Consider the following 18,953-nt stretch of genomic DNA (forward strand, 5'->3'; position numbering starts at 1 on the left):
TTTCTTTCCCTCATGGTTATAGAATAATTCTTTGCTTTTTCTTCTGGTTTGTTCCAGGGTTGCCAAAAAATACAGTACCTGTCAGTAAATCTGAAAAGTGTCTTTTGTTTGCAAGGTATTCTATACCAGGTAATTAAAAATTAATTATTATTTAGGATTATGTTGTGTTTAGTGTAGTTTTTTCAGCATTACTATATGGAAAATACCATTGCAAAGTTAGAGAATCACTGAAGATATAAGAAGGGAGGAGAACCATATAGCATTTTAATTAACAGCACAAATACATTGTGTTTTGCTGTAAATGTTTTCTGGATTAAGGTTTTCATTATTGCTTTGGTCACCGGCTCAGAAATGAACAGGTGTAGGAGATATAATAAACCTGTCCCTTCAAGCATCGTTGTCTTAATGAATTATTTTTATATGTTGAGCCAGTGGGCCACTTGTTTGTCATTTATGTATTGATAATTGGATCAATATTTGAAAAAGGCATCTTGTAAGGGTTTTAATCATGCATCCGTATGCAGCCCAGAGTTGTTTCCCTAATTCCTCTTTCTACCTGCAGACCTGTTTATATGGGATTTGCTGTATTTCATTGTTTGTCAGTAACGTATGTAATTCTGACAGACACTGTCACGTGGGACTGAGAGCACTGGAGTCGTGGGATAAAGTGCATAACCAAAAGAGTCAAATCACCTGTTTCCACCTGCCACAAACCAAATTGGTTCTTCAAATGGTACACATATTTTATTGCTAAAAACATACAAACTCCCATCCTATAGCTTGGTAATGGTTTTGTTTAGTTGGGGTCTTTCAGAAATTAGCATATGTTGCATAATTACTGTCTACTTTTAGATAGTCTGAACTAAGACTTTGTGTTTTAACACCTTTCTCTCCAGCTCCCCTAATGCCAGAAACCTTAGCTATAATATAAAGATGAGAAGTAACAAAAACCTCATCAGAAAAGGGTGATGGTGGCAGATGACAAAATGACATCTGTTAGTGTTGGCTATATATAAAAATAGCAGTATGTGGGAGGGGATAGAGGAACTGAAAGAGCAGAAAAAAACCCCAAAATCTTAGCACCTGAAGCAACAAATTATTTGCAATCATCCTGAGTTGGTAATGAGCATTTCACTTTCTAGTGACATGTTTAAACTCCTAACTGAAGTGCTGCACATGCACTGCAGACCCATGTTGTTCTCTGCTTTTTCTTGGTCTTCATGTGGAATTCACTCAGCGTAGCTTTTAGCACTTCCCTTACTTCTGTGTAAAACACATTTTTCTGTAATCAGAATTTTTTTTACTTGAATTGGCAGTTGTTGACAACATTTGCCTACTCTGTAGTGAAGTTCCCACTCAGTGTCTCTGATGCGTTCTGAGAAATCAGCTCAACTATAAACACAAACATACCTGTGTGAATGCACCTAGATGTACATGGAAATGTATCTACTCCCAAAGTGCAGTAAGTGTCTTTGTGCTGTTTTTGTCTTTCTTCTCTTCATCTGAACTCCATCTCAAGGAAACCACGGAACTGGTGAGACTCTGAGCTGCATAAACTAAAGATAATGATGGGAGATATGTAGCGACCACTGTTAAGAGAAAATGCTTTAAAAAGAGAAACAAGATTTAGAAGAAAAGCTGCTGCTCATAAGGAAAACAATAGTGATAGCAGACATAGATTATGATGCTGGATAGTTTAATTGTGTGTGTGTGTGTGTGTGTGTGAACCTTGCGAGATGAATTCTTGTGAGAATCCATGAAAAGTAACTGGTGAATCGCAGAACTACAGCTTGAAAAGGACTGAATGCATTGAGGGCTTTGAGGCACTGGAAAAGTTGCCCAGAGAAGCTGTGGATGCCCTGTCCCTGGAAATGTTCATGGCAGGAGAATTGAAACTAAATGATCTTTAAGGTCCCTTCCAAATCAAACCTTTCTATGATGATAGCCAAGAAAGCCAGGCTTGAGGTTATTTCTGTTGCCTGGCCTAGATCAGTGGGCTCTTCCCACTAAAGAAAGAAGCAACAGGATGGCAAATTGAAGAAAGGCAGGTGACAGAGCAGTACAAATAGACTGTATTAATAAACTGTGTTTCTTGTGTTCCTTCTAGAATAATTGACCTGATGCAATTTGGCATGAAAAAAGAGTTGTTTTTTTCATGTCCTTTACACCATGTGTAATGTGTTGCAGTATTATCAGCAGAGCCTTTCAGCTGTTACACCTGGAGATGTTTGGTGAAGATATGCTAAGCAAGCTTCTTGGTGTGATGAAATGTGACTGTATACGTATGAGTTGTCCAGAATCTCTATAAAGAGTTTGTAAAGCTCAAGATGTCAATGGTCTCTACAGATGGAGAGCAGCAAATAACAACAAAATGTCAAAAATGGTATTTTGTAAAACAGAATTTCTCAATATACTTACATCATTTACTTAATGTACTTAATTTAGTTTCGGACTTTTTTCCTTGCATCTCTGACAGACTGGGTACTGTGGTAACTAGTGCAGTAAAACTTTGAAGCTGGAAAATCTCTGGAACTAGCACTGCCACCCCTTTGAATTGACTGGCAGTGAAGTGAATCCTCAAAAAGCAGATGAAGACTTGACGTAACATGAGGTCTTCTCTAAACAGGCATTAGAGTGAGACATCACCTTCATGTAAGAGATTCCATAGCAAATATAGAGCTAATTCTTCTCTTAGCTGTAGGTTTTCTTGCTTCACTGCTCTGGGTTTTCATGCCCCTGTATTTTAGATGTTAATATAAATTATTCTCCATGGAAACAATGTCTTGGGAACTGGCAGGTGTGATATCTTTGCTGTCTTTAAACAATACACATCATGCTGTGGCCACATACTTCTCTTTCACGTATTTCAGGCAAATGAAGCATTCTACTGTAGAAGAAGGAGAGGCCAAAAAGTTGGGGATTGGTGTGCTAGAAGGGCTGTGAGGCACAATTAAATAATCCAGGAAATAAAGATGGGGAAATGCATTTGTGTCTTCTGTGCCATCAATACCAGTAGGCATTGATGATACTTTGAGAAGTGTGATGGTGTTAAATTTCTTGGGCAAAGTGTTTAAGGGATTAATGGAACAGGATATGCAGAGTGTTTTGCCATAGATCTGAGGAGCAGGAAGACCAGGCTGTACTGAGCAAAATGGTACAGAAGAGCATGTAAAATACATTCACCAAATAATCTTGAACAGCAAGCATTAGAATGGCAGAACTATCTTGGTGTCGATACACAATCGTTTGTGTTTGGAAAGTATTGGTGGTCACCTTACTTACATAATAACATCCTTTTCCTTTTGTGGCCTTCCAGTAAAAGGTTGTCCTGTGTAGGCAAAAGCTTAGTACACATTGTCAAGTATTAGAATATAATCAGTAATACTTGAAGGTGGACTTTACCAAAAAAGCTAAAAAAAAAAAGTAGTGAGAGTTCCCGTTAAGAACAAAAGCTGCAGGAGGTAACCTGATGTGGCTGTGGGGCTTCATCATTATGAACATTAAGTAAGGAGAGTCGCCTGCTTGTGACAACTCTCAGTACATGTCAGTCACACTTCTGAAGTCACAGGTTGGGAAGGTGAGAAGAATTGCAGAGAACAACCTCCCCCCCATCCAGGTAATAACAACGCAACCCTGATTCCATTGTAGTTACAGTAGTTCTGCATTAGACCTAGCAGAGTTTTGAACAGAGATGGAAAATTATCTTCCAGCTTACATAGTTGCTTTGCACAAAAGTGAGAATGGTTTAAATGTGTAAATCACCACCAGCATTTGTAAAGTTTAACTTATTATTGCCAACAGGTACGTACCTTACACTTTGCCATAGGAATGAATCCACAGTCTGAATGTCTTCTCTAGCAGTGCTTTATAGGGCACCTATTCTCAGTCTGTCCTCTGAGAAACTAGAGGAATGATTCTTGTAACTTAGGAAAATAGTTGGGTGTATCTTGATAATTTCAAATGCTGTCAGGTAGAGTGATCTTCCAGATCTGCCTGATTTAAGGCTTTGGATCAATGGTTCCTTCAGCTGAACAGAAATAAACACTACAAGGCATAAAGCGACAGTACTGACTTCATCTAGAGAAATTGTGGTCATGTCACCCTGACACCGAGCTTCAGCGAACAAAGGGCCGGCCTGATTCTTCTGCTTCCCCATTTAATCATGGATCTCAGTGAGAACAACTGTCAGTGTTTCTGACCTGTGAGAAATCTAGACTGTGAAATCATTGCTTTTCTGTGGTGGCCTGTCATTGTGGTACATCAGAAAGGCTTTTTTTGTTCTGCTCTGTTTTGCTGGCATGTGGCAGAACAAAGTTGTTCTGCCCCTTAAAGAGTGCAAATAGCTGAACCATGTGTTAGCTGAAACTCTGTGCTCAGATATCTGATTCCCAGCTGCGACATTTTCCCTTAACCTTTTCTAAAATAATTTTCTCTTAGAAAAAGGAACCAGGGCAAGCAATCAGTTTTAAATTTACTCTGAAATATATAGCAAATCAGCACCTTAATTTTTCCATTTCAGATTTTTTTTTATAATTTCGGAGTTGAGCTAAATTTCCCTGGACATCTCAGTAAAAGTATGCATGTGAGCATTTATTTTTGGTTTTAATTGCATTAGATAAGGAATTTCTGTGGCACTTGCTAATAGAAAAAGCAATTATTTAAGATGTCATTTAAACCTGTTGTTTGCCGTCTGAGGAATGCATTTATCTGGATTCTTTGACTTAACTAAGAATAGGTAAATCCAGCTATACAAGATTGCAGGTTTTTGCCCTGTCCCCTTCATCCTGTTACGTGAACAATGAAATTTCTACAATTTTCCAATATTTATAAGAAATTTTACAAATTTACAGTACTTTCAGTATAATCTGAGAGCTTCAGAGGATTGGGGATGCAGAGAACAAAAGAAAACTGTAGCTTTGATTTCTAACAATTAGAGAAAAAAAATTAGAGCAGACTCTAGTATCTGTCTTCCTCAGCTTTTCTTCTTCATAAAGTGTCCTTAGGAACAGTTTCAGCATCTGTTGCCAAGTGTCCTGTGTTCTTCTGAATGCAGGATTGCTCAGGATTTGAACAGAAAGCCCCAGCCCCATCAGCCCTTTAAGACCTGAGGTGCATTCTCAGGGAAGTCAGGCTGAAATGCAATGTAAAATGGTGGCTGATACAGGAGAGTGAGGGATGAGGATCTCTCGGGGCAGTGGAAAAGTGCCCTTGGGCTGAGTCAGCACCCAAGCTCAGCAAGTAGGTGAGGAACTCAGGCTTCCCACCCCACAAGTTCCTTACCCTCGTCCTTGCAGCCACAAGCCTGAGCTTCCACTCTGGGCATTGAAATGATTGAATTCTGTGGGTCTGCACTGGTTTGTGTTCTCAAGTGTATATGTACAGGACAAAGTTAAGTGAAATTGGGTCTGTGTGACTGGGCAGCCCCAGTGCATCTCTCACCTAACACAGATTTGCAGCTGTTTTTCCCTGCATGGATCTCATGCATCAGTCTCTGCATCTTGCCTGGCCTCCCCCTGTGCTGTACCTGTCACTGCAGGCTGTGCCAGTGTCTTGGGATCTGCCTGCTGGACAGAGCTCCTGGCATTTTTAAACACACCTAATTGGGCCTCCTCTGTGCTGCAGTAGGTGATATTTGCATTAGCAGCAATGCCTCTCTTAGATTGCACAGATAGTTGGTAGCCATCATAGCATGGTTTGGGTCAGAAGGGAACCTTAAAGATCATCTTGCTCTAACCCCCCTGCCATGGGCAGGGACATCTTCCACTAGACCGGGTTGTTCAGGGTCCCTTCCAGCCTGACCTGGTTTTGTTGGTATATCTGCACATACTTCAGCAGTGTATTTAGTGAGGTTTGTGCATTAAATCAGTGGCCAGGCAAGATGGAAGTCTCATCACACACTTGTGTGACAATACTTGCCCTGAGAGCAGAGGCAGAGCTGAACTGAAACGCTGAGCTTGCCTGAGGCGCTCTTAGGGACTTCAGGTTACTTTATCAACATTAGGAGAGTTGAAACCCCTAAACCTGAGGGATGAATCATATAATTGCTGAAGGCAGGAAGGAACGGTAGGGGGCCACATTACTTGAACTGAAAATTGCTGTTGCCTCTCTGAGCATTGCAACCTGGGACAGGAATTCCTGCAGATCAGAAACAGGAGTCTGGGGGATCCTGCCACAAACCTCTAAAGGGAGCATTACTCAATGCATGAGTAGCTGTAACATTAAAATGAAAAACTTTATCTTCCTGACTCTTTCTGTGTGAGAAACCACAGTATTCCTGTGGGGGAATGCAGTTTAAGCATGTCCTGAAGCACTCATGCTAAATTTCAAAGTTGTAAGATCTTCTAAATTCTGTATTTTTAATATAAATGAATGTGGCCATTGAAAGAAAGGTCGATCATCTCATATATAAATAAATACGGCATAAGTTCCTTTGTTATGTACAGTTTATTCAGGAATGCAGGTATATCATATACCATGATTGTTTGGTGATTTATTGGATTGTTTCCCCAGAAATGAAAGCATCATTGGCAAATCGTTTGGGTACTTAAACAACTGTTCTTTGAGTTGTTTCTTAAGTGTTTTTGGATAGCCTAAATATTTTTTCCCCAGGAAGGGAAGTGAAGGCAGCCAAAAGAGAAAGCAGCAAAATGGAAAACATGGGGGGAAAGAACAGGAGAAACTGAAGTAGTAACAGCAGTTAGGAGACACAATACAGGTCACAAAGGAATATATCCATAAATATCTGTGGCCAGTTAAAAGAACTAATATAATTTGTAATAGTGGCAGGAACACAGTAATTGGTAACAATTTTGTAGGTTAGATTGAAGTGGCAAAGTATTTGTCATAATGCAGAGGAGGCAGAAAGATTGAGCTAATCGTTCTATTTTGTCTTTGTGTGCTGTGTTCATGCCTTGCCATCGTAATAAAATTTCATTTCTGTTACTGGTACTGAAAGAATTTTCGGTGGAAGCTATTTGATATCTTGGAGTGACAAAATTGCTTTACCCAGGTGTTCTGAAAGGTGTGCTGAGGCAAAGCTTGGTTGGCTGGAGATATTTCTCAGTTCTGGGGGGGAACTACCTTTGGAAAAAATCTGAAGGAGAGCAAGTGTAGAAATTATTCTGTGTTTGTGCTGGGCACAGCAAACGGAGAGGCTGAGGTGCCGTGCAAGTGATGGGTAAGTAAACGGAGCATAATCAGTAATCCCTGCTGTTTCATGGAAAATAGACTGTCAGACTATCACAAACAAACAGGACCTAAATTGATGTTTTTCCCAATTTCTGCTGTGGTTTACCTTCCTAGCAAAATCTTGCTGCTCTCTGCTTTGACCCCAGTGGGATGTTTGCCAGTGCATTTATCCATCGTGTGAGATTTCCCTGCCTCTGGACGACATCGTGAGCTGCTCCAGACAATGGAGCAGTCCTGGTGTGTCCCCAGCCTGCCTTGGGGATGGGTCCTGTGGGGAAATCCATTCTTGGTCATTCCTGTCTATTTTCCTCTGCTCTCTAAAACATCAGAATAAATCCTTCAAGATTCATGTTACCGTTTTTAGGTTGTGGTAAAAATTTCCAAGGAATGGATGAGAGTTGGGTGTTGAACTCCTATTAATTTTGCTAAGGACTGAACCATTGAGCTGAATTTTATGATGCTTTTGTGTTATAACAAAAAATCCTGGTGGATAGAACACAGAGAATATGAATACTATGGAATACTATTGCAGTTTAACAAGGGAATTCCTTGTTAAACTTCCAGTATGTGTTGAGTTCATTAGCAATGATTATTAAAAATGGCTCTTGGAAGAAAACAAGGCAGAAACCATGGAAACTGTAGGCAACTGGCATGGTAGGACTGTAATGTAAAGCAAAGGTTTGGGGCAGAGGGCAAAACAAACCTCATAAAACCATAAGGTGATGTGCATCTCATAAAGGTGAGGTGCATAAACTCAATTATGTGTTGTACATAAGTTGTACATCCTGATATTGATGCAAGAAATGTAATAATTCTTTTCTCTGGTAAGTTGTGAGTAGCAACTATGAGGAATAATTAGTTTTTTCCCTTCATTGTTCTTTAAACACAGCTGAAGATCAAAATTCCTCATTATGAAAGAGTATTATAGATGTGCACATTCTTTTTAGACAGAAATACTCTTCTGGATAAGGATTTGATTATGCACAGGATACAGCTTTTATTTATTTAAAGCCATATTTTCGAGATGTAGATGAGATTTAATAGAATATACTTGTTGACTTCTGCATAGGAATGCATTTGACTTGAAAATGACATTTCTTCACATGTGGGAAGAAATCTACAGTCAGTACTGCCTGCAGTGGTTCCTGAAGTTTAAGCTGTGTGTGAATTAGAGGGGAAAAAATCCCATTTCTCTTTTCATTTCCCTCTTTCATGTCTGTGTTAGTTTAGCCTTTTCCCCTGTGCTTGGTTTAATGACCACGTAGTTGCAGTGCATCTGTCCGTGGTGAAAGAAAGAGCAGTGTCAGTGTTGAATAACAGAGACAACAGTATAGGGTTTGTTTCTTAAAATGATCAGCCATGAAATACAAGAAGGTGTAAAGAACTCTTATTTTAAATCCACAGTGGCTGCCTGTATGTTAAATCTAAGATGACAGATTTATTTACTGAAATGAAGAACCAACACAGTAACCCCTTTTGTTGTGCGTGTTGCAAACAGGGATGTTTGATCTCCACAGCTCTAGCAATATTCATACTTAGAAACAAAGTATTAAATTTAAAGCATGGTGAGCCAAAGATATTCTTGCCGTATTCTGTTTATTATGAAATCTGTTTCCCAATTACCTAAGGTATTTTTTATAATTAAACAATTCCCATAGTATCAGCTCACCATGCTTTTTGCCTGCCTGACCATTGCTAGGTGTAGACCTGCTTGAGGGAAGAACTCCTTAGTGCCAGGTGTTGGGGACTAATGAAACATGAAATCACCTGCTTCCTCATAAAATACAGGATCCTTAAACATTCCAAACCTTCAGTTTTGCATTTGGCACTGTGAAGAAGGAAAGTGCAAAGCTCAGTGTCAAATGTTAAGTGCAAAATTTAAAAAGGAGCTGGAATCTCTCTTATACAAGATCTTTTTTGTGTTACAGTAGAGCAAATTTCAGTAATAATGTCATGTGCTCTTGTAGCTACCTATTTCAGTGGGAGCTAACCAGATAATAATGTGCTTTTGAAAATCCAATGGACTCACTTTGTACTTTTACTCCTTAGTAAATTAAATGCTTTTGCAGAAATTGGCCCTGAGCTCCTGAATGAGAATATATTTTCTTTTACTTAATTTTCCTTCATATCTGCCTTGAAGTGTTCAAAATTCTTGGTTGAGTAGCTGGGAAGTTGCTGAACCAAAGTCTGAAGAAGAGCTGCTTTTTCCATTTGTCGTCCTCTTAGAAGCAGGTTCCCTTTAGAAATATGACCTTTCTGAATATTCAAATATTTAGAATAAGGGGCTCTGCTTGAGACAATGTAGGAGAATGGTCTAAATCCCTAAGAGCATGCAGTAAAACACAGGGTTTTTTTCAGATTTACTAAATTAGTAGAGGAACAGTGAGACAACACATGTGTGAGGCACCGAGGCATCAGGCTTAAGTGTCCGAGAGGACCGAGCTGGTGTGGAAGTCAGCGAGGTTGAGTCCAATCCATATGAGCAGTTAAAAAATGAGCTGAACTTCACTGTTCTGGATGTCCTTCTGCGCTGTTTCAGACACACATGCATGGCCATTTATGTACATTTGAGCACATGTGCATGAAGCTCCTCCCTGGGAATGGAAGGCAGGAAGAGATGGAGAAGAGGGAGGCACATCTGTTGAGAATTTCTGTTCCTTGCCCTGAACTCTGCCATTTCTGGGGACTGATGGGTTAGAGGCTGAGCAGTGGGGAGGAGGAGCATGTTGTTTAAGCTCCCCACTGAATAGTTCATGATGGAAAACATTCACTTCTCCCCTACCTCAGTGTGTAGGCTCAAAAGCTGGAGCTGTGATTGCCTTGCCTTCTCCATTTCTGAATAGCTGCAGTGGCTCTTCTGGGCACACGCTGCTTTCAAACATATTTCCCTGCAGCAATACCTGAGTGGCAGCTGGACAGAAGTCCCAGGGAATGCAAAGTGTGCAGTGCTGCATGTGCCTGTGTAAAGCAAAGGGCTTTCCAGGCCGTGCTGGCTCCTTGTCTGTGTGTGTGCTGTGAAGATTGGCATGTTTACGTACGTGTGTGTACCACATATGTCTTAAACAGAGCATTTGGTCTGGACAGCTTTTCCCACTACTTTGCTGTTGTCCTTCACGTCTAGCTTGTTTCTTTCTCTCCCTCTTCTGCTGTATTTCACAAATTTTAAAAACAAGGCCATCAAGATAAATTGCCTTTTAATGTGTGCTGTCCCTTCCAAATAGATTCCGCAACCTCTCCCATATACAAATCACCTCCAGAAGAGCTAGATTTACTGCAAGATTTATCACTAATATATATAATTCTTGCTAGAAAAGTTCTAAGTAGAATTTAAAATTAGACTTTAAAAGAGATGCATCTGTGTTTTTTCTTTCTTAAATTATAATCTGCCAACGAACCTGGATTGAAATGTCAGATCCCTTTCTCTGTTAGGGAAACTGCTATGCTGACCCATTTTTCCTTAACATTAATTAAATTGGTAGAGAAAAGTTGCTTCGTCGCCACATGCTGTGCAGGGTGCAGTCTCCCTTTGTAACTCCCACTTCACTGCACTTAGGTGTCATTAGTGTAGGTCTTGACTGGGTCAGACTGACAGGTTTGGGGTTTTCTATGCCAGAGGAATGACTATTTTCTGGGAGTTTTTTTGATGTGTGATGTAGATTGTGGCACCCTTCAGGTGACTGATTTGATCCTGAAGTGAGTTCAAGCTAACTCTGCCTTCCCTCTGGATGTCATTCTGAGCCAAGGACTAGCTGAAGTGTCTTTGCTTTGTGTGAAGTAAGCCAGGTCTAAGCCTAGAGATGTGGCACAGGTCCACGCTGCAGTGAGATGCAGTTCCAGCAGTTCAAAATGTTTCAGTGGGTCTCTCACAGTGATGGAGTCACATCTGTGAATTTTTGCAGGATCAAGCCCTAGACCTGTGGTAAGGGGTTATAAATGTGGACAGCAGTTGTGAACTTTAAAATAGATTTAATTGTGTCTTCTTATGTTTCATTGTTTGTCTCTGAAAGCTTTCCAGTGGCTTTTAGGGCCCTTCCCAAAATCAGATGGGATGAGGTACTGCTGGGTTTCAAAGTTTAACTTTACCCAATACAATGTCAGTGTTTTCTACCTGCCTCTCTTTTTGACTAGAATGCAGTGCAAGTCCACAGATTTGACAGCTTTCTAGGCTGGGAAGAGTTGTTTGTGAGATTCTGGAACTGGATTGTGTGTGAGGTGATGGGGGCTGTGCACTGCATGCCCATCCTCTGATGAGGGAGATGGTGCCAAACCTACTGGTGGCGCTGAAGAGCTGAGGTCCTGCTGCTGCTACATCCATGTCTGTAATATTGCTCTCCCTATTTCATTATAGTCTTTACAGACCAACAGGGAATACAGGGAACAGGTAAAGATAAATAATAAACAAAGGAGATTGTATGGTGAATATCTTCAACTATGATGTGGAAAATCTTCAGATGGGAACTGTGGCCTGAAAGATAGTGCTGAGCCAAAGGGTGAGGAAACTAAAGTCTATGGTTTTGTGGAGACCAAGCACTTTATGACAACCACCACAGACTGGAGCCCACATTTGGACTGATGACAGAGGCTTGGGAAGAGGACGAAATGGTGCCTTAGGTTTTAACTTTTTGGCATCAACACCATGGAAAGGAGAAGCACTGGATTCAAGTGAGATGGGATCTGTCTAGAGAAGCTAAAAAAAAAAAAAAGCTAAAGTTGTCTGAAAAAGCTAAAATATGATTCAAGCTTTTTGACCTAAACTAAGCTGCACTGTGACTCTGGAGGGTGCCTGCTTTCTTTTAGGAAAAAATGGGCCATCCTATCTCAGTGCATCCATGCTGTGGGATCAGATGTTGTGGCCTGGTATAGTTCCTTGGGCAACAGTCTGGGGGCTTAAATTCCTAGCTGTTATCCCTCTTACACAGATGGTAGAGGTCTCACAGCAATGACAAGCAAGGATATTTTAACTGACAATATTGACAGAGACAATTTATGGCCTATTGTGTGGATGCAGCTGCTGAGCATTCATATCCTGCCACCGTCTTGGCATTCCTGACTTTATTTTTGACAAAGGGTGTTTAACCAGGAATACCTTCATATCTCAGTGTAATTCATATCTTGGCCTTTGCATCTTTTCTCTATTGACTTTCTCCAGCTTTCTTTCCTTCCCATTCTTCTCACACACACATATCTCTGGTTAAAGAAAAAAAAGAAAAAAAAAAAAGTGTCTGTGTGTGTATGTGTAAGTAAATGAAGTTAAAACCATCATCACACCATAAATAAAACTTGGTAACAGAAGAAATGGCTGTTTGGCAAATATTCTACATAAATCAGTTCTGAAACCAATAAAATTTCTGTATTTACTACTGCAATTAAAAATCTTTTTACACAGATAACAGAGAAAGGGTTTTTAAGGGCCATCTTTCAAATCCCACTTCTAGGGTTTCCTTAGGATGGGGCTTATGACACAGAGGACTCTCAGTGTGTTCTGCCAAGGCATTGCAAAGCCTGTGAGCAGAGAGCTGGGGAGAAAATCTTTGTGCAGTTATATTTTTCTTTATAAAACTATTAGTTTTGCCTTTTGTCCAGGTAAGATGTGCTCAGTCATAAAGCTCAGCCCATCTGCAGTGTCCCTGAGTCATGCAGTATCTCCATACAGCTCCCTCTGAGCTCCCCTTGCTCCCCCAGAGCAGTCAGGGGTTGAAAGCACACGAGCAGGGTTGCAGTGCCCAGCCTGTGCCTGGGCTGTTGGTGCCCCACGGGTGTCGGGCAATCACTTTTCTCCCTTGCTGTATCACACAGAAACTCCTTCTTCAGCTGTTTTTGTAGGGATTGTTACTTTTTCCTGACTAAGTTTTCACAGTATGTTTGTCCCTGCCACAGCACAGATTAAAAAGGACAGAGCAACATCACAAAAAGGATTGAACAGTGGGTGAAAAATGGTGGTAAATTATTTACCCTAAAGTAACTTGAGTGAAAAGCGAGGTGAGGAATGAAAAGCTGAGAGTCTTGTTTTCACCCCTGCTTTTTCCTGGGGTACAGCACAGTGGACATGATGTCCAGGACATGATGTGCAGTTGCAACTTGCTGTCAAGGAGCACTGACCCCATGGGCATCCTGCTCCAAGGGGGAGCTCCCTCCACCACTGAGGGCTCCTGGGTGTCAGAACACTGGTCAATCAACCCTAAGATCTTTTGAGTGATCTCCAAGCAGTTTGAGTGAAGTACCAAACAGCTTCAGCAGAAAGGACTGATATAAATTAAAAGTAAGTGACTTGAGACATCTTGAAAACCAGCCCCACTCTCAGGATTTTTATTTTTTAAAGCTTCCTATGGTTTTCATCTTGTCTTCAGGGAGGCTCAGCCTGCTGGCTGGCTCAGCACACAGAGGAGAGTTTGGTGTGGCTGTGACTGACAGGGCCACGGTTTTCTGTCAGGGAGGTTTTGATTTAGAAACCAAGTGGTTTTGGGAAATTTCAATGGGATAGCTTCCAGTGACCTGAAATTGTCTTTCAAACAGAGGGATGCTCATCCTTTTCTATCCCCTTTCCTTCTCTTATTCATCTGCAATTCTTGTGGGGAGACAGAGAGGTCTCTGTTATTTCCTGGTCTATGCTATTTTTTCCTCTCTCCCTGTCTTTCACCACTGAAGTATCTCAGCAATGCCAGGAGGCTGGTATGCCCCGGGAGGGTAAGAATAGTCTACAATGGCAGAGATCACTCCTGTTGTTGTTTGTCCACTTGCAGTTGCCTGGACAGAGGATCCACACTGAGGTAGGAGCAACTGAATCTGATGAGCTAGAGCTTTTACAGGACAACATGTTAAAGCCTGAAGAAGATTTATTCCAATATTCAAAACCAACAGTCCTGTTCAAATCATAAAAATAATCCTTCATCAACACATTGTTGTGGCTGAGTTCCTGGTTTCTATCCTTGACCCTTAGCAAAAATTCCTTCCTTTTGTATTTTTTCTTCCCTTTTTTAAACCCCCTTTCTTCCCTGTCTAGGTCTGATCTCCTTTGGAAATGACAAAACTGTTAGGATATCAGGAACTGGAAGTGTTTTGAGTCTGTTCAAGCATGGAGCACTGGGACTCACTGGGATTTTTGATTGTCACACTCAACTATAATGTGACTATTGTAGGTAAGTACTTTAAAAGAGTTCTGTTCTTTCTTTTGCTGCTTCCTATCCCGAAGCCACCCAAGTGTCCTACTGATAATCAACTTTAATTTCATGCTATGGTTCTGTGATCTGTACAGTAAGTTGTTTTCTTGATACCTGATAGAAGAGGTTTATGTATTTCTTTTCTTGTTAAACAGATTAGTTCTCTCTCTCTGACAGATTTTTCCTGAACATTGCGTAGAATATTCTGGCAAGGTTTTCAAATTTGGGTCTTATTGATGACAGGGCTTCCTGTCAGCTGGAAGAAGGGACCATGGTAAAAACACTGTAGTAACGCTGAGCTTATACTACATAAAGTGAATGGTAGGATGTATGAAATAACTTTGGTAACAAATTTAAAAAATTAAAGAAGAGGATGGAAGACCCACTCTCTTTTACAGGAAGAAGTTTGTGGTTACTACCATTGTGGTTAATTATCATTGCTTTTCATCTCTTATTTTTGTAAACAAATAAGGATCACCTGCATTAAAAAAAAAACCAAAACAACCAAACCACAGCAAAATGCTGTTGTCTTTTCCTTAGCTAACTGTTTACTGTTTGGTTTATTACCCCTATTATTCAAATAAGATGCTGTTCCTCTTTCATGGGTTACTTTGAGTGAAGTGCGAGCCAGGGAAAAACTTTCAGGGGCCCTTTAAAGACTCTTTGCATGCAGCAGTTGCTGTAGTTTGTGCTATGCACTGCAGGGAGCATCCAGCTGAGCCCCAGCAGGGTTGGTGGAGAGGCTTGTTCTTGTATGTTTAATCAAGATTGGGTCTTTAGGGACAGGGATGCATGGAGGGGTTATCTCTCAAATGTGTGTCATACTAAACTACTTCCTAAGGAGCCATTGATTTTTCTTAAGCAGCGCTCCCTATTGTACATGTTCTAATTAAAAATTGATAGTGAAATTGCATGAAGTATTTCGAGCCTAATTGACTAATGAGCTTCAAACACTTTGAGGTCCTAACAGAGAAAAAAATGCTACCTAAGGATGAAACATGGCTTGTTAAAGATGACAGATTCTGTAGAGCTGGCATTTCCTATTGACCCACACTGTATCAAAAAGAGAGTAACAGTACAGCCTGCCAGCAAACACAGGAAGCTGGAAACATAGCAAAACCACCACTACAGCTCAAGTGATTAAAAATAAAATGGAAAGGCCTCCATTTATTCATGGTTAGAGAATATATTATCTTGCCAGGAGCAGCAGTTTCTCTGATGATCTCTCATAAACCTTACGTATTCTTCACCCTTTTTCACTACAGAGTGTAGTTTTACTGTTCTAGCCCATAATCTGTCTATTGGCCACAAATGGGTTTTTGGGGGCACTTGAACTGCATGTTCAGTACCATAACAGGTATCGCACAGTGTTGCAGAAATATTTGAATATTTTAAATTCACACCAACTACTGGGAAATAGCTTTATGGGAAATATAGAAGAAAATTCTCAAAGACATTATTTATAAATAATTGTATAGTTTATAGAAAAATGCTTCATGATCTGGATTTTTAAAAAGCCTTTATATTGTGTGCTATTTCACAGATTGCACACAAAACCTTGTGTGCCTGTGAGATGTGCATTCACTATTAATGACTTGAGATTTTCAGTACATTTCAGTCATTAACTCTGTATAATATACTTCTCTTTAGTCACTGAGGCTTGCTGTTTCTCTGCCTGTGTTTACAATTGGTGTCTTAACAATTCTTTAAAACAGAATTAATCTTATCATTCTTTTTTCTTGGTTTTTTCTTTTCCTCTTTTCATTTTTAAGTGGTTTTTTCCCTCTTTTCTTGTAGGGGATTATTAAATTAAATTACTTTTTCAAAACTATATAGGGAACTTGTAACGGGGTTCAAAAGGAAACATAAGAAATTCAAATACTAAACTTAGCTTCAGATGTTGAATTTTTCTGTGTGTTTGTACAGAATGCATTTTTAACTTTTGATAATAGAATGGTGTATCTTTAAGCCTTTCCATCCTGCCAGGAAAAGGTTTTAGACTTTTATAGGATCATAGAATGGTTTGACAGAAGAGAACTTTAGGTCTGAGTGGAGAAAAGCTGCTCACTGAGGTGAAAGAAGGCCGGAAATCATGGCCAAAATAGAGCAACAAAAGAAGCGACAGAGAGGAATATCTGGGGTACACATGTCCACACACAAATGCACATTTGTAGACATTTTGAGTAAGTTTGCTAATAATAAAAATAATAACTAATTAATAACTTGCTGGTAAATACCATTCTAGACACAATGGAGAGATTTTGTTGGCCATAGTAAACTTTACATACAGTGTCATGGCCAAGACCAAGAACAAATACTGTGTCATGGAGCAATCTTCTCTATCTAGATGGGTTACCTGATCTGTATTATTGAAATAGGACAAAATTCAGGTGCAGGGGTAGGAACCCAACAGCAAGGAAAAACTGTAAGTTAAATGGGATTGTTTAGTCAGTTTTGATCTCTTTTTATCAGAGTGTTTTCATTAGGTTTCAATTGGCATGTCTTATTGTATGTTAAACTCCTACATTGTTGAATCTAGACTAAGATTATGGAATATGTCAGCTACACATTTTCTCTGGATTTTCAGTCCCAGTCAAAAAAAAGCCAAAGAGGAGCTAATAAGAGGGGAAACTATTTCTTCAAATGCTTTGTGTACAGAAAGTATCGCTGTATTACCTGCCTTCCTTCTCAGGCTCTGACCCTTTTTCTCACCTTTCCTTCTCTTGTAGGAAAGATCTGGCTGTTGTTGATAATTCTGCTGCGAATGGCAGTGGTGGTGTTAGCAGGCTACCCCCTCTACCAGGATGAGCAGGAGCGCTTTGTCTGCAACACCCTGCAACCAGGGTGCTCCAACGTTTGCTATGACTTGTTCTCTCCTGTATCTCACTTCAGATTCTGGCTCATTCAGACCGTGTCTATCCTGCTGCCTTATGCTGCATTCAGCATTTATGTTTTGCACAAGGTAGCTGTGTACATTGTAAGAATGCACTGTCTGGTGCATAGGTGCAAGGGGAACAAGGGTTTATCAAGCCCCAAAGATGTGAAGGAGCTCTGTAGAAGTGCTGTTGTCAAGAGAGTAGATTGTGCTGCAGACAACCTAAGTGTCCTTAATTTTTCAGGGGCATATACCGTTCATCTTTTTATTAGAACCCTACTTGAGGTTGCCTTTGCAGCTGTGCAATATTTTCTTTTTGGATTTTTTGTTCCTGACCGCTTTTCCTGCTACCATTCACCTTGCACAAGCACTGTTGACTGTTACATCTCCCGGCCCACTGAGAAATCCATCATGATGATTTTCATCTGGGGGGTCAGCAGTCTGTCCTTCCTGCTTAGCCTTGCTGATCTCATCTGTGCTCTCCGGAGAATGACAACAAGAAAACAAAAGAACAAGCTGGTGGCAAACCTCTGCACAGAGAAGGAGTGCACTTTACATCTTCCCCCAGTACAGCACAGGTCTTCTCCACCTCAAAATGAAGATGGCCCAGTAGCAAATAGCCATCAGACCAGTGATGCCTCCTGCTCACTTCTCTCTGAAGAGGAAGAAGAGGCTGTTCTTCATCCTGAAGGTGTCCCTCAGCAAAGTGCCAGCACTAACCTTAGCAGCAGCAGCAATCAGTGCTGTGTATCAGGAGATCTTGCTGTTAAGCAGCAGAGCACAGAAGAACCCTTGTGTGCCAGTGACCATGAAGGAACTGTCTGCAGGCAAGTGAGACCCAGACTTCAGCAAGACTTCATTAAAGATGCTGCCCTGGCTTTGAGACCTCAGATCAAGTCTCCTCTTGGAGTTTCTTCCTCTGTGGTTCAGAGCAGGCTTTTGGGATTCTACCCTTCAGCTGAGCTAAAAAGCCCTGATGCACAATCAAATTATAGCAGCACTAGCTGCCTAAGGTCAAAAAAGTCAGAATGGGTATAGAAGGCATAGTGACCACTATGCTGTGACCTTGACAGGGCAAATCATTGCATCAATGAAGAGGCTTCAGGGAGCTGCAGCTGAATCCCTTGACTGTGGTTATGCTGTAGACACACTCTACAATGCTGTGTACCTCCATTAGAAAAGAAGCAAAAACTTTGGATAAGTGTTTGAAGGATATTATATTAAGGGACATGTTCTCTAGAAAATATCACATCTTTATGTTTTTCTGCATGTAGATGACTTAAAAAAGCTGTGGACTGTTGCTGATGTGACTGACCTGGTTTTCCAGGAGTACATGTGAACACTTGTTTACTCTAACTTAGTTTTGTTGCAAAAGATTGAGCTTAGCAAATATATGGCTTTTAAACACAGTTGTATATTGCCTACTGTCAGTAGCTTAATTTATCTCCTCATAGTAAATTCTCAAAGCCCACAGGATATTCAAGAAGAAGACTAGACAGTGAATAAAATAAAAATACTTGTTTTGTAGCAAAGTGTTAATGTGTAAAAACCCTTGGATCTTTCTGCTTGAAGGCAATACCTCTCCCAGCTAACAGTGCCAGGGCGGGACCTTTCTCTGACACCGATGCCAGCTGCAGTCTCACCATGTCTGAGATATTCAACTATAGCCCCTTCCAGTACCTAGAGGGGCCTACAGGAAAGGCAGAGAGGGACTTTTTACATGGGCATGTAGT

The 18,953-nt window shown here is 40.5% G+C and overlaps 1 protein-coding gene across 1 annotated transcript; it reads left to right on the forward strand.

The window, feature by feature from the left end:
* The first annotated feature begins 51 nt into the window (after window positions 1–51).
* Window positions 52–18,629, forward strand: GJD4 (gap junction protein delta 4). Its single transcript, XM_042042897.1, has 3 exons — window positions 52–129; window positions 14,189–14,324; window positions 17,075–18,629. The coding sequence occupies exons 2-3, from the start codon at window positions 14,261–14,263 to the stop codon at window positions 18,256–18,258; spliced, it is 1,248 nt and encodes a 415-aa protein (XP_041898831.1). The 5' UTR covers window positions 52–129; window positions 14,189–14,260; the 3' UTR covers window positions 18,259–18,629.
* The last annotated feature ends 324 nt before the right edge of the window (window positions 18,630–18,953 follow it).

Source organism: Corvus kubaryi, unplaced genomic scaffold, assembly GCF_017639235.1.
Source record: "Corvus kubaryi isolate FWS band 111438036 unplaced genomic scaffold, C.kubaryi_AGA036_p1.0 37398, whole genome shotgun sequence".
Taxonomy (NCBI): Eukaryota; Metazoa; Chordata; class Aves; order Passeriformes; family Corvidae; genus Corvus; species Corvus kubaryi.

Excerpts from the sequence above, each read along its gene's own strand:
- GJD4 (XM_042042897.1), top strand. The coding sequence starts at position 14,261 with ATGGAGCACTGGGACTCACTGGGATTTTTGATTGTCACACTCAACTAT. Across the intron at positions 14,325-17,074 it reads CTATAATGTGACTATTGTAG|GAAAGATCTGGCTGTTGTTG; the intron begins GTAAGTACTTTA and ends CTTCTCTTGTAG.